The sequence below is a fragment of the Rhizophagus irregularis genome, chromosome 8 (assembly GCF_026210795.1).
Source record: "Rhizophagus irregularis chromosome 8, complete sequence".
Classification (NCBI taxonomy): Eukaryota; Fungi; Glomeromycota; class Glomeromycetes; order Glomerales; family Glomeraceae; genus Rhizophagus; species Rhizophagus irregularis.
Genome location: NC_089436.1, coordinates 5,071,972 through 5,088,362, shown reverse-complemented (window position 1 = coordinate 5,088,362; position 16,391 = coordinate 5,071,972). Strand labels below are relative to the sequence as shown.

Here is a 16,391-nt window from a genome sequence, read left to right as displayed (position 1 = left end):
ATTTACTTATGCAAACGATATACTGTATGGTGCGGTTCGAAAATAAGCACCCTGGCCAAAAATTATGCCGATTTTTGCCAGAATTGAGGATCTTGGCCGGCATTAAGTGCAAAAAGGGTGCTTATATACCGCAAAATACGGTAAATCATTTTTTATTAATAGTCATAATGAGGTAGTGATATCATGTTAATACATGCAAAAATAATGACTCATTTTGCTCCTTCTTACTGTACCGTGTGGATTCCCAGTTCGTACGTTAATATCGTACACCCCACTGTACGTCAAGAACGCCCGACGCACAACACGCACACCATATAAATATCTTACACTTAAACTCTTATCTTATAAATAACTCTTTTCTTATACTCATATCCTATATTCTTATCATATTCTCTTATTCTATTAAAAAAATAAAATGCCTTATCAACTTTATATTGAAGAAGTTTTAGAATCTTTAGAGAATGATAAAGATACTTTATATTCATGTTTATTTGTTAACTATTTTTTTTGTGAAGTTACTGTTAAAGTTTTATGGAGAAATATTTGGAATTTCAAACTTCGATCGGATGCATCATCACAAATTTTGAGTACTCTAATTGCTTGTCTTCCTAATGAGTCAAAATGCCTTTTATATAAGAGAGGAATTATTATTCCAACTCCGACTTCAAAACCTCCATTATTTAATTATGTATCATTTTGTAAATCACTTTCAATTGGTGATATTGGTAGAATGATAATATTTTATTTTAAAAATCAACAACAAACAAAAATCATGAATAATAATGATGAAAATAAAGAATTGGTAATAAAAGAAATATTAAAAATGTATATGAATAAGATTAATAATTTAAAGAGATTAGATTATAGTTTTGAAGATACTTATGAGAATAAAACAGAAACTCCAAAAAATATAACTCTTATTAATCTTTCTGGAGCAAGAGATTGTTTAAAAAATCTTACAAAATTAAGTTGTACAAGTAGTGTAGAATCAAAATTTTTTCATCAATTATCAAAAATATGTCATAATATACAATCATTACATATTTTTTATTAAGAAGATGTTATAGGAAGCGAAAATGAATTAATGGAATTAATATATTCACAAAATTGTTTAAAAGAATTAAAAATAATAACTATTTATGATAATACATATTGGAAAGGGATTATTCCTTCATTAAAGAAGCATTATAATACTATAACAAAATTTTATTTAAGGGGAATTTATAATGAAAGCCCATTATCATTTATTACTGAATTAATAAATTTACAAAAACTCTTTTTATCAGTTGATTACAGTAAAGATTATAAAGAATTAAAATATGCTATTTTTCCAAAATTAAGAAGTTTAAGAATTCATTATGGAGATTCATTTGAATCATTAATTATATTTTTAAAAAATAATGGAAAAAATTTAGAATGTCTTGAATGTTATTCATGTGATACATTATTAATTATAACCATAGCAAAATTTTGTTTAAAAATAAAATATTTATATGTTAAAATTTATGAAGTAGAAGAATTAAAAGAAATTTTAAATAATTGTAAGCAATTAGAAAAGCTTAAAGTTATGTGTTATAGATGCCACTTGAAAGTAAATGTAGTATTGGAAATTATTTCTAATTTTTCACCAAAAAATTTTCATGAATTGCATATAATAGAAAGATTAGGTGAATCAAATATCTTTCCGATGGAATTGGAATCTTTTTTTATTATTTGGAAAGATCGTGTACCATTTAGATCATTTACTTTTATTATTGAGGAAAACAAGGTTGAAAACGAAAATATGGAAGTAATTGAAAAATATAAAAAGTTGGGTATTATTAAAAAATTTGAACAAATTATAATAAGTTAAATAATATTTACTTTCTTGTTGATTAAATCGACTGATTCATAATATACTGTGCTAAAAATACTTTTGTGCAAACTAATAAAATAATAAAGTTTTCATGTTTAACAAACTTATTCATTAATTTATTATTTGATAACGATATTATGCGTACAATTGGAGTTAAAACAATAAAAATAATAATACAACTAACCCTACTTTGATGGAATTTTACTATTTATAACTATTCCAACGTTTGGTTTTATTCTTTTAACCATTTTTCCTTCTCCTATTTTCAAATAGAGAAAAGTTAAAAATCTGCGCAATGTCTATTATTGAAATTAATTTAAAAGTTTACTTGTTACTACAGATTATTTAACGGTGATTCTTGTGAGTCTAATAACCTAAATATTTTTATCTTAAAAAAATGAATTTAATCCATTTTAATTTATTTTATTTAATGCTTTAAATTACTTCTGCGTATCTATATCAAAATCGAGTTCTTTTGTAATTTTCATTAACTTCATTTATTTTTGAAAATCAACGAATTTTGAATGCTCTATATCATACATTTCTAAAATGGAAAATTCAGGAAATTAATGATTTCAAATCATATTACTCTATCTAGTTTTCTGCATTTATTGTTTTATAATGAACTTTTTGACAAAAATAATCAAATATACTAATATATTTTTTTTAGATTGATTAAATCAAACATTTCAAAAAAAAAAAAAATGTGTGCAATAAATATCCTCCCTCTCCGCTTGTTGACATTGAAGGGTGAATCTTTCCAGGCAAAACCTAAAGGTTCAATAAAGAAGTTGACAGATATGATAATACTGTATATACGGTATATGATATATTGAGAAATCGATAACCATGTGATGGAGTCTTGGTCACACGCTGAATTATCAGTTATTAATTTTTTAGCATTAGTTTGCGCTCACTTAATTTCTGTCAAAATTTTAATTATCTTTTTTACAAGATTTAGAAATGAATATATTTATCGCACTGATTCACAATAGATTTCATTTCCAGATATTTAAAATGGTAACTCCTACAAATTCATCAGGAAGCCACATCGGTGGCTTAGTTGTTACTATTTTTATAATTATGTAACATTTTATCTCATGCCCGTTTTTTTGATGAAAAAAAATCTAAGTACCTTTAAACAAATTCACAATTCTTTATCTTATATGTACTGAACTTTTTTAACAATAGGTAATACTTTTGCTTAATATTAGTTTCATTAATGAAATAAAGTATTTTTTTATGAAAATAAAGTATTTTTTAATGAAATAAAGTACTTTTTAACGAAAATATAATATTTTAAGTATTTTTTTTGAAAATGTCAGTCACCAGTGATGATTGTCGCCATTGGTGATTTTCACCGTCCGATTTTTAAAATTAATTTTATAAGATTGATATTAATTAATTAATTACACATATTAAACAGTCATTCTATACGTAAATTTATCTAAGGTCAAAAAGGCAAGAAAAACGCAAAATTTTGATTTTAAATTTTTTGCGATCAATATCTTTTTAACTCCGGCAAAAATTATAAACTGGCATTTTAAACTCTGGCCAAATTGTAATTTTTGACCGGAATTAAGCGGTGATGATATAAATCACCGCTGGTGATATTTAGCAATATGACCTTTTTTTATTAGTTTTATTAGAAAAATAATATTATAATACCTTTTCACCATATATTCAGTTATCGTATATTTTAATAAATTTTATTTTTTAAAAGAAATAAAAAAAAAGAAAGTATTATAAATAAATGTTGTATAAACAACAAAAAAACGATGGCTGCTGAAGTAGGACAAACTTGGGGGTTCTGGGACAGCGGCTATCACATAGGTCTAACCATAATTTAGTGTACCCCCAGACCACCTAGCCTTGATTTCTGATATGATAACATTATACCTGTTTTTCTATCCCCAGACCACATAACCTTGATTCCCGATATGTTATTACTTGATAGCTAAAAAAGAACCCCCAAACGTTGTAGATAAGATTAAAATCATATATTCCTAAACATTATTACCACGCATAGATCTATTCCAGGGTATCATAATTTTATGCTATATCAGATTGCCTTTATAAGTGCTAAAGGTATGAAGGACACGAAGTGTCTGTAATACTGATAGCACGATTCAGCAATCCATTGTGGCATACTATTTTTATGATACTCTAAAATGGATTCATTCGATAATTTAAGCCATTCATGCTCTAACCAAAAATTTTTAACAGGAAGGCAACTAGACATATTGTAAAGCTTTTCCTGCTATACGAAAAAATCTGGGACAGCGAAGTCTAACCAAAAATCTAACCCAGGTCTAACCAAAAATGTATAGCAGGAAGGCAACTAGATATGTTTTAAAGCTTTTCCTCCTATACGAAAAAATCTGGGACAGCGAAGTCTAACCAAAAATCCGACCCAGGTCTAACCAAAAAATGTATAGCAGGAAGGTAACTAGATATATTGTAAAGCTTTCCTTGCAATACGAAAAAATCTGGGACAACAGGTCTAACCAAAAGTCTAACCAAAAATCCGTCCGAGGTCTAACCAAAAAATATACAGCAGGAAGACAACTAGACATATTGTAAAGCTTCCCCTGCAATACGAAAAAATCTGGGACAATAAAGTCTAACCAAAATTTAACCCTAATCATAAATTGCTCTGATTCTTTGACGAAGCCTATTTTCATACCGATTTTGATAGTAATAAGATGGGAAACATTTTAGAATTTATTAATTGAAGAAAAAAATTTTTAGGTTATTAGTACACAACCAGTATGGCAACAAGCAATCGAACTTGTGATAGATGTGGAAAGACTTTTGCAACTCCACAAAAGCTTCGTGGGCATCAAAATAGAAAGTTTCTATGCAAGTCTACAGCTAACCCTCAGGATCCCACACCTGAGATTGTACAATTGCAACCACAACCGGAGCAATTCCAGGATCCCACACCTGAAATTGTACAATTGCAACCACAACCGGAGCAACTCCAGGATCCCACACCTGAAGTTATCCCAGCTCATACAGAGAAAACTCCTAACTTAACAATTGATGAACTAGCAAAATGGTTAGCAGGACCTGGTGATTACAATCAATATACTCCACGAAAAAGAAGAGTTCCACAAACAGATAATGAATGGTTTGCTTATATGCAAGGAGATTATAGAGGAAGATGGTGTGATATTCAATTTGTAAAAAGAGGTCATGATCCTGCACGTCCACATAAATCTCTAAAACATAAGACAGTATGGCAAGCTGATCTTAAACCAAATGTTAGAGATATACCATATTTTCCAAGTATAATAGCTGATACCCGCCAGAAAATAACAGAAATTCTTGAGAGGGAACTTGAAGAAAAGGGGCAAATCAAATCAGCTATCACTATATTGGCTACATATACAGATAATAGTGGAACATATAAGCAAGTTTATCATAGAGGAGTCATGCGTGTACTTCTTTTAAAGAATGATATAGATGATCATTTAACAAAATCAGCAGTAGATATCACGGATAAAATTGTCAAATTTATGAAAGGAGGGTCTGGTTGGAAAATTGTTAGTATAGATATATTAACTATTGAGACGTATACTTACCGCCGAGCAAAAGGAGGCTCATACATTCTTACACCTAAGGCACTTGCAAATAAGAAGTGCACTATCAATCCTGATAACAAAGATCTCATAGATCCAGACACAGGCTTGCCTTCTGAAAAATGTTTGCAAGGGGCTTTAGGTGCTTACTTTGCATATAAAGATGGTCATACACAAAAACTTGAGCGAATCTTTCGGGCAGAAAAATTTAAGCCATACTTGGAACAAGTCAATCTCAATGCAATTCCCATGCCCACTCCTGTTTGTCCACGCATATTTAGCAAGATTGAGGACCTCAATCCTGAGATCTCCATTAATGTATGGGAATGGGAGGAGAAAACTGGTATTCCAAAACCTGTTATTGCAAGTAAGAATTACAACCGTCAACATATCATTCACCTTATGGCCCTTACAGATATTACAAAATCAGATGAAGGAAAGTATGGTCAGAAGAATCACTTCCTTTGGATTAAGAATCCTGATGCTTTAATATACAAAGATACATCCCACAAGGAAAAGAAGCATCTTTGCAATCGGTGCTTCCAAAGCTTTCCATCGTCTAAATCTTTAACTAATCATCAGGAATGGTGTTTTGGATTAGGTGAGTCACCACAAAGAGTTGAGTTACCAGTTAAAGGTAAGAATGATTTTGAGGAGTTTAAGAATTTTAACCGAACAATGTATGCCCCATGTGTAATTATTGCAGACTTTGAGGCTGATAACAGAAAGTGTAATGAAAACTATGGTGGAAATATGCATAAGATTATGGAGCAAAAGGCTAACAGCTTCTGCTATATGGTCCACTGGATTGAAACTGATGAGACATGGGGGCCATTCTTATATCGAGGACCAAATGCAACAGAAGAGTTTGTCAGCAGACTTGATAAAGAATTAAGAAGGATTAATGATGTTTTAGAAGTAAAAGTAGAACGTATTGTAACAGAGGAAGCTAAAAAGGAATTCACTAAAGCAGTTAGTTGTTGGATATGTAATGGGAATTTCAATCAGGGCGTGCAAGACAAAAAAGTTTGGGATCACTGCCACATCACAGGTAAGTTTCGTGGGGCTGCTCATAATGCATGCAATCTTAAGCTTCAAATCGAAGCATGGAAGACTCCAATTCCTGTAGTATTTCATAACTTCCGTGGCTATGACTCCCATTTAGTTTGTGAATCTGTTGGACGATCAATTGGAGCACATCAAATCAAAGTTATTGCAGAGACATTCGAACGTTACAAATCCATGAAAGTAGGGCAATTCAAGTACATTGATAGCATGCAGTTCATGGCTTCCAGTCTTGCAAACCTTGCAAAGAATTTAGGGACAGATAAACCCCTTACAAAGCGACACTTCAACAACTTCTCGTCTGAACATATTGACTTAATCACACGTAAGGGGGTTTATCCTTATGAATATATTGATTCACATGATCGTTTCAAGGAGACAGAACTCCCATCTATTCATGACTTTCATAGTACTCTTGGAGGAAAGATCACTCAGGATAATTACAAACATGCACAAAAAGTTTGGAAGGAATTTGGCTGCAAAAACTTGGGCGAGTATCATGACCTTTACCTTAAGACTGATGTTCTTCTCCTAGCAGATGTCTGGACAAAATTTAGACAGACAGCGATGCATCATTATGGACTTGACCCAAGTCATTATGTCTCTGCTCCTGCACTTTCTTGGGATGGCATGCTTAAGATGACTGGAGTTAAAATAGAGCTATTCACTGACATGACCATGCATGATTTTACTGAAAAGGCTAAACGTGGAGGAATAGCTATGGCAGGACACCGTTTCTTAAAAGCCAATAACCCTAAGATGGGTGACTCCTTTAATCCCTCTAAACCTACTACCTGGATTTCCTATGTAGATGCAAACAATCTGTATGGATGGGCTATGAGCCAGTACTTGCCTATTGGTAACTACAGATGGGAAGCATCTCCAGAATATTTCAAACAGAATCTAGATAAGCAGAAGCAGATACTTAATGTAATTCTTAATACAAAACCAGATGCTGCCCGTGGTTACTTCCTAAATATCAAAGCGCACTTCCCCCTTAAAACTCATGATTATCTACAAGATTTACCTCCTGCAGTTGATAGTATAGCTGTAAAAAAGGATAGGTTAAGCCCATATATAACCAAACTTGTTGATAACTTAGATGGAGGGCGATTTCCTGAAACAGAGAAGTTAGTTCCACATCTTAGTAAACATGAAGATTATGTTATACATTACCAAGAGCTCCAGTATTACATTAAGTTAGGCATGGTTGTAGATGAGATTACACAAGTCCTATCATTTGATCAAGATAACTGGTTAGCTCCTTATATTGCAAAAAATACAAATTTACGTCAACAATCCAAGAATTCATTTGAGAAAGACTTCTTTAAACTCATGAATAACTCAGTCTATGGCAAGACTATGGAGAATGTACGTAAGTATCAGGATGTCAAGCTTATGAGAATGATCAATGAAAATGATGAAAAGAAATTCCTTAAGAAAGTTCGCAAGCCCTCCTTCAAGTATGCTCGTCAACTTGGCAACACACTTGTAGGAGCACATATGGGTAAGGCTAGTGTTATTCTCAATAAACCTATCATTATCGGTGCATCTGTCCTTGGTCTCAGTAAACTCTTAATGTACCGCTTCTGGTATGGTTTTGTCAAAGAGAAGTATGGAAACAAAGTACGACTTGGATATATGGATACTGACTCCTTTATCTACCATGTCGAGACAGAAGATATTTACAAGGATATGGCAGAGCGTCCAGATCTCTTTGACCTTAATGATACCAAGACAATCGGGCTTTTCAAGGATGAGACTCCTGGAAATGTAATTACTGAATCCTACCACATCCGTGCAAAATCCTACCACTATGTCTTGGCAGACAAGTCTACAAAGTCCAAACATAAAGGAGTAAGCAAGAAGGGTATGAGTGATATGGCTAAGGACACATATTTCCCATCTTTAGGTGGAACTTTATTAGATGATACAGTAGAAAAAGATGAAATCTTCGATCCTATGACTCAAGTATATCGGGACTGTCTGTTTGAAAATGGTGTCTTCTATGCCAAGAATGTGGGAATGCGTACAAAAAATCATGTAATATCACTAATCGAGTCAGAGAAGAAGGCATTATTCCCAATCGATACAAAACGCTGGATTTGGTCAGATGGTATATCCTCCTTACCATTCAGACACTGGCGTATTCAAGTATATAAGAAACTTCTTGAGCGTGGTACAAGTCATGAGGCAGCAGAAAAAATAGCTATAGGGACCAGATTACCAGAGAAATATTAGAATGATATAGAATAGTTTAGTGATACTTAGGCATATATTAATAATAAATTATATTTTTTCCCGATAGTTAAAATGGAAGACGATCCAATCTATGATATACATAGTGAAGAATATATCGATGACCTTATACATATCACAATTCAGAGAGGTCTCTTTAAAGATGTAGAGGATGCAATAAAAAGTATAAAGGCATTAGCTAAAATGGTCATAAGTTCTAAGACTAGTATTGATGCATTTATGAAATGCCCTGTACCAAACATTCCAAATGCCTTTTATGACTTAGTAGAGGCATTTTATTATTCAATACTAAGAGAAAGACAATCATTAGCACATGACATCTAACAGATTTCTGGGAGGTGTCATATGATAAGATATTCTATGGAATTCTTCAGAATTCTTTGGAATTCCAAATTTTTTTTTTTCGTAATAAGAACTAATGTCTTTCAACCAGGTATATACTGAGCTACTAGTTATGTTACCAGCTTCTGTAATACATGAGGCATGGATTCATCTCACAACAAGGAAGCGTAGTCCACTATCTGTGTCTGATGCCAGTGGAGTAAATTCCATGGTAGAGTTATTTTTGAAACATGAAGTAGAAAGATACCAGAAAAAATTAGCACGTCAGAGACTAACTGTTAAACAGACATATATGCCAAGAAACAGAATGACACAAGACATGATTAGTGAAGAGGTTTCCATACTTCAGAAGCACTTGCTTGAATATAATAAGGTTACTTTTGGCTGATTCATGCAGAACCTTACTAAAGAACATGAGAAATTGATCAAGACAAATCATCAGATACGACATGAAATTGATACCATGAAGAAGCAAGTACGAGAAATAGAAAAAAAACTTGCTTCCATGTCGTAGTTCCCATTATTCATCAAGAAATAGACGAATGGGTACTGTTGCTTTACTCAAATTTTGTGTGGACTGCGCATGGGATTTTTTTACTGTGCATAGACTTTGCATGGACTTTGCATGGGAAATTTTAACTGCACATGGGCTTTGCATGGGCTTTGCATGGGACTTTTTTACTGCACATGGATTTTTTCGTAAAAAATGTTGTTTAAGATTAGAAGGATATGGGAATTCCTTCCCACAATGCTGACAGGTACGATCAGCTAGTTTTTTTTATAGGCTGGCTGGCTATCTACTGCAAAAACATTACGTTGTGCCTTATGTACAGAGAGAGGAATTGAGACAACCTGTCCATTTACATTTGCTTTGAACTCACCCTTTACTACAGGTTCCCAACCTGCACGATACTGCCACTGTGTACCAAGTATTAGCAATGATTTGTCCTTACCATTTCGATCCTTCTCGGTAGGTATAACAGAGAATTCGTCTGATATAGTGACTGTATTTGTACCTTCACCGATAGTTATGGGAATTTCATTGATAGTGCCAAGAGTTTTGGTTGATCCAGCTACACCATTAAGTGCATGTATATTCTTTCGATCTATTTTGAGACCTAGATGCTTAGCTACATTCTCAGAGATTACTGAAGAGTCAGACCCTGTATCGATCATAGCATAGGGTATGCATACATTTTTGATTTTACAGGAAATGGTCGCTACATCATTGGGATCATCTAACTGGAGAAAGTTGATTTCTAAGGGTCTTGGCCAGTATAGGTTTTTCTGCTGATAGGCACGTATTGCATGGTTCAGTGTTTTGTCTTCTTTCTGTTCTACTTCAGATGGTACATCTGCAGGAGGAGTTGGTAATAGTGGAGTTGCTGTATTTACAGCATGAGCTAGAGGAGATAAAATGTCTTGCATATTTGCTGAAAGAACATCCCAGAGTTTCTTTCTTTCACTAACTGGATAGTCACTAACAAAATGGTTTAAAAGCGGGTCTTTCAGATTCTCATATGCTTGATTGGTATAAGCATTAATCTGTAGGAGGATTTCTTTAGGACATTGTACTGCTAGTGAAGCAATTATAGACTTCAGTGCTGCATGAAAGACTTCATCAGTTTTCTTGAGAATAGGTTCTCTTTTAGATTTGGAAGTACGGGATTTTTTTCCCTTTGTTTTTTACCGAAATTCCACGTTGATGAGTTTTTTTTTTACACTAAAGCAATTCTGAGGTTCATCCTCCTCCTCTTCTTCTTCAGTTAACTCTTCCTCAGTTTCTTCATCAGTTTTCTCATCACTTTCAGATTCTTCATAGTCAACTATGTGAGTATTGTTAACTTTCTTAGTACGTTTACTCCGTGAACACTTGTTTTTGGAATGACCTGTTCTACCACAGTTTGAGCAATGACGTTTAGGAGAAGATTTGGTTGTCTTTGTCACCTTTTTAACCTGACCAGTTCCGAAGTGATCTTTTCTTAGATGTTGTGTTTGTCCACCTAACTTTCTGGTAAGATCACTCTCAATGAAAGTATGTATTGCTACAGGATTTGTTATGTCACCAGTATAGCCAAGACGTACTGCTATATCTGCAAGCTTTTCTAATGCAGTTCTATTCTGTGGTTGTTCTACTATAGTGGTTGGATTTTTTCGCCCTCCACTTTCATACCATTTATTACGTAACTCATTAAAGAAAGCATCAAGATCAGCAGGAGCAGCAATTCTAACTCTCATTTCTAAAACATCAGGCAAATGATTATATAGATAAGGTAAAATTTCAGCATATACTTGTCCTTGTGCTAATGATCGAATCCTTTTTGCATATGTATCTGGTGTATCTATAGGAGAAAATGATTCATTCATGAGTGCTATTATAGCACCTTGATTTGTTCCAACCATCACATCTCTATATTTTCCTTGCAGCCAGTTTAGAAACTCTGGTTCTGTATTAATAGCAGCATTGGCATTATATGGATTATTTGCTGGAACAGGAATAAATCTACCAGACATTTTATTTTTCATAACACTACACCTCATAGCAGCATTAAAAACAGCAACAGCTAGTGGACGAGCCATTTCATTGACAGCTCTAAGCTTTTGATAATAAGAGTCTGGCGGCTCTTGTCCATCATAAAATGGTAACTGTGCAAGACCTGGTGATATAGTATGCATGACATCTTGTATTGTAGCCATGTTTGGAGGATTGTTTTGTAACGCTAATATTTGTTGTTGTAAATTTAAAATATTTTGGGCCTGTGCTTGTACTTGGGTCTGTGAAATCCTATATTGTCTTTGCCAGTTTTGTGCCTGACGTATACAACCTGCATGCCTTCTTCTCCAACGTTCTGTATCAGCATTATAGCGTAACATCAGCCTGTGTGCATTCCTTCTATGCTCAGCTATCTGATTCTGTTGGTTTGCTATCTGATTCTGTTGATTTACCAGCTGATTCTGCTGGTTTGCCAGTTGTGCATCTTTACGTCTATTCAGAAAACGTATACCTAGATTGGCTATTTGTATTCCTGCAATACGTGCTTGATTCTGTTGTGCAACAGTTTCCCAGTGTCTACGAGCATTTGTCTCATATGTAAAATCATCACGTACTCTTATTAAGTCTTGATTAAGAGCATTTGTACGATCTAAAGATTCTCCAAGTAATGTCTGCAATCCTTCTATCTGATTTAGTTGGTCTACACCAATTTCTTGCATTAGAGCAGCTTGACGAATAATTTCATCAAGACTTTGAGTGGTAGCATTAAAGACATCATCTATGTCTTGTGGAATTGGAATCCTATTCCGATCAAAAAATAGTCGAATCTCAGATACACAATCTGCAACTGCCCGTCGGCGGTCTAGTATTCTTAGAATAGGATTGAATAATTCATTATCTTCATCCATTTCTATCTTTCCTTTACATAAAGATAATTCTTGAATGCATTTTTTGAGTTTATCTACTGTGTCTTCAAGCTGAATAATACGTTCATCCTGGGCAACAAGTGCCTCTTCCTTTAACTCTAAGTGATCTCGATACTTTCCAAGTTCAACTAAAGTGGACTGACACTCTGCCTTTAACTGATCGATCTCATCCTCACGTGAAACAAGATTTTTTTCAAGATAGAAGATATATCGTTCACATGCCTCTATCTCCTTTGTGAGTTTACGGATTTTCTCCTTATTGGAAATATTATTTGTTTCCTCTAATATCAGCTCTTTACGTAAAGCAAAGTTGCTATTTAGCAGATCAAGATATGCCTGTTCAACTCCCATTGATTCCTATTATTCCAATAGATTCTGATGAAGCACGAAATGTAGAGGTGACTTCGACTTTATGCAGAATATTTTACCAACCATCTGGATATCAGAGGACTGCCAAAAAATTGTATCAGACATCACAAAATGCTGGATATGATTTCACCTTGGATGAAGTGGAGGATTGGCTTGAAAGACAGGCAGTACATCAAATCCACAAACCTCGTCCCCGATTTATCCCTCGTGTAAGTTTTAGTTCTATACAAGTTCCCAATGAAGTTCATCAAGCTGACATTTTGTATATGCCATATGACAAGGTTGGACATGTGACTTATCTTTTCTGTCTCAATATAGTTGATATAGCATCAAGGTATAAAGAAAGTGTCCCTATAGGTTCAACCAGTGTTAAAGATCGACAGGGAATCCTAACTTCTCATACTATTGCGCGGGCTTTTGAAAAGGTATATGATGATACAACATGTCCGCTCACTTGGCCAAAATTATTGATTACAGATAGGGGTTCAGAGTTTAAAGGTGAGTGTGAAAAGCTGATGACTTCCCATGGTGTAAAGATTCAGAAGGCCAAGTCTAAGCGTACTGTTGGCATTGTGGAGCGATATAACCGTACCTTGGTTGAGAAACTATTTCCCTCTCAAGATGCATCTGACTTACTAACTTTAGGTAAAACAAGATCTCGAGTCTGGGTAAAAAACTTACCTATTGCTGTAGAAAGTATAAATAACTCAGTGACCCAACAACTTGGTATATCTCCTGCTGTAGCTATAAAAAAATCACGAGTGTCTTCCAGATCTTCTTATCCTCGTGATGGACCTGTTGGGATTGAAGAAGAGAAACTACCACCTGATATAAGTGTAAGGTACTTACTTGAACCAAATGATCTGGAAGGTGGAAGACGTCGAGCAGGAGATATGAATTGGTCACCTAAGATTTATCATATCCATATGTCTTTAACACAGAAAAATCAACCAGTTTTGTACTGGCTTATTGATGATGATGGTAAAGAATCAGAGAGATCCTTTGTGAGGGAAGAACTTTTAGTTATACCAGATGATACAGAACTTCCACCACAATGGGTACTTATGAATTAAGATAGTCTTCTACCTCATCATCTGCTTGGGAGTCTGTAAGGAAGTAGTCTTTTGCCAATTCGTAGTATAACCTGTATAGCTTATTAATAGCAGACAAAAGTTTTGGTTCTCTGCTATACCAGGTCTTATAATTTTCCAAGATTTGCTGATATTTTGTCTCATTAGGTAGAATAGATTGTGCTGTTTCAAGAACAAAATTTTCTGGTTCTTCTGCTTGACGCAATTTGATTATCCTTTGTTTGTAACATAACATGAATTTACCATCCTTTGGTTTTTTGTAAAGGATGCCTGCTTTAATTACTGCAATTAGAGCTGACTCAATTTCACGGTATGTTGGCTTAGCTGGTATAGCTTGGGTAGACATTTTTATATCTTGTAAAGTTTTTTTTAATTTAACTTATTTATACTTAATAAAAATGATTGGAGAATATACTTGTGAATATTTACATAACACAGGAAAGCCTTGTGGTCGTCCTTGTGTGAGGCCAGAAGGTTGTCGCATTCATTGGAAGACAAAATCACGCTTTCCTTGTGCTGTATGTGGTAAACCTACAGGTTCATCTAGTGGTCGATGTCAATCTCATATTGGAAGTTACTATCAAAATCGGTATGAAAATAGGCTTCGTCAAAGAATCAGAGCAATTTATGATTAGGGTTAAATTTTGGTTAGACTTTATTGTCCCAGATTTTTTCGTATTGCAGGGGAAGCTTTACAATATGTCTAGTTGTTTTCCTGCTGTATATTTTTTGGTTAGACCTCGGACGGATTTTTGGTTAGACTTTTGGTTAGACCTGTTGTCCCAGATTTTTTCGTATTGCAAGGAAAGCTTTACAATATATCTAGTTACCTTCCTGCTATACATTTTTTGGTTAGACCTGGGTCGGATTTTTGGTTAGACTTCGCTGTCCCAGATTTTTTCGTATAGGAGGAAAAGCTTTAAAACATATCTAGTTGCCTTCCTGCTATACATTTTTGGTTAGACCTGGGTTAGATTTTTGGTTAGACTTCGCTGTCCCAGATTTTTTCGTATAGCAGGAAAAGCTTTACAATATGTCTAGTTGCCTTCCTGTTAAAAATTTTTGGTTAGAGCATGAATGGCTTAAATTATCGAATGAATCCATTTTAGAGTATCATAAAAATAGTATGCCACAATAGATTGCTGAATCGTGCTATCAGTATTACAGACACTTCGTGTCCTTCATACCTTTAGCACTTATAAAGGCAATCTGATATAGCATAAAATTATGATACCCTGGAATAGATCTATGCGTGGTAATAATGTTTAGGAATATATGATTTTAATCTTATCTACAACGTTTGGGGGTTCTTTTTTAGCTATCAAGTAATAACATATCGGGAATCAAGGTTATGTGGTCTGGGGATAGAAAAACAGGTATAATGTTATCATATCAGAAATCAAGGCTAGGTGGTCTGGGGGTACACTAAATTATGGTTAGACCTATGTGATAGCCGCTGTCCCAGAACCCCCAAGTTTGTCCTACTGCTGATGTGGCTTCCTGCTGATGGGTGTGGGCCTGTAAGGTTACCATTTAAATTGATGCTGTGTAAAGTCTGATCTAACCAAGGAAATTTGTACAAAATTTTTTAGCTACTATAGTTTTTCCTTTGCAGGAATTTTCTGCAATTCGGCAGAGATAAATTTTCTCAATTCATTCCGTCAATTCATGCATCATTTTTTCGGTCATCATTTTATTTATTTCACCCTTTATTTTGTTTATTTCATTTTTCATCTCGTTTGTTACTTCATCAGTCGTCTGGATGTTTCCTTTCTCTTTAGACCATTCATCAACCTCTTCAGTTAAAGCTTTGTAAATAATACTCCAAGGGAAACAATCACCATAAAACAATTTACTATAAAATTAATATTATTTAGACATGTATATATATTTAAAATGCAATAATAACTAATGAAGTTATTGAGCTTACCAATTAAAATAATGAATCAATAAAATTTCAATATTTACAATTACTTCTGCTCTCTGCATAACCCATGCGGTACGTGCATTTTTATATATTTTTTTATAGGTATTATTCATGAGCGCAACTGTTAAAAAGAAAATAATAATATTAGAAATTTATAGAAAAGAAGAAATAGATTTTATTAGCCACGTACTTAAAATATTAAATATTATAATTGTTGTGCTAAATGAAAAGGTAATCTTTAAAATATCCGAAAGGTAATTTTCTGTCTGCGAATCTAGAGAACTGTAATCATTTAAAAGCATAAGCCATGCATTTTTGAGTGATTGATAAAATTTCATTCCACTATTAGGGTTTCCGACGAGAGAACCATCAATGGATGGGCAAAAGCGAGTAGAATAAGGGTTATTAATAATAATAACCATCTAATTTTTATAAAAATATGTGTGTAAACTTTGTGTAATAGAAAAATTAGAATATTT

The 16,391-nt window shown here is 33.7% G+C and overlaps 2 protein-coding genes across 2 annotated transcripts; both read left to right on the top strand.

The window, feature by feature from the left end:
* Positions 1-415: 415 nt before the first annotated feature.
* OCT59_028983 (uncharacterized protein) lies at positions 416-1,852 on the top strand (the record flags this gene model as incomplete). Its single annotated transcript, XM_066147700.1, has 2 exons — positions 416-977; positions 1,056-1,852. The coding sequence occupies 2 exons, from the start codon at positions 416-418 to the stop codon at positions 1,850-1,852; spliced, it is 1,359 nt and encodes a 452-aa protein (XP_065994382.1).
* Positions 1,853-8,817: 6,965 nt separating this feature from the next.
* OCT59_028982 (uncharacterized protein) lies at positions 8,818-9,087 on the top strand (the record flags this gene model as incomplete). The annotated part of the gene is made up of 1 exon (XM_066147699.1): positions 8,818-9,087. The coding sequence occupies one exon, from the start codon at positions 8,818-8,820 to the stop codon at positions 9,085-9,087; it is 270 nt and encodes an 89-aa protein (XP_065994381.1).
* Positions 9,088-16,391: the final 7,304 nt, after the last annotated feature.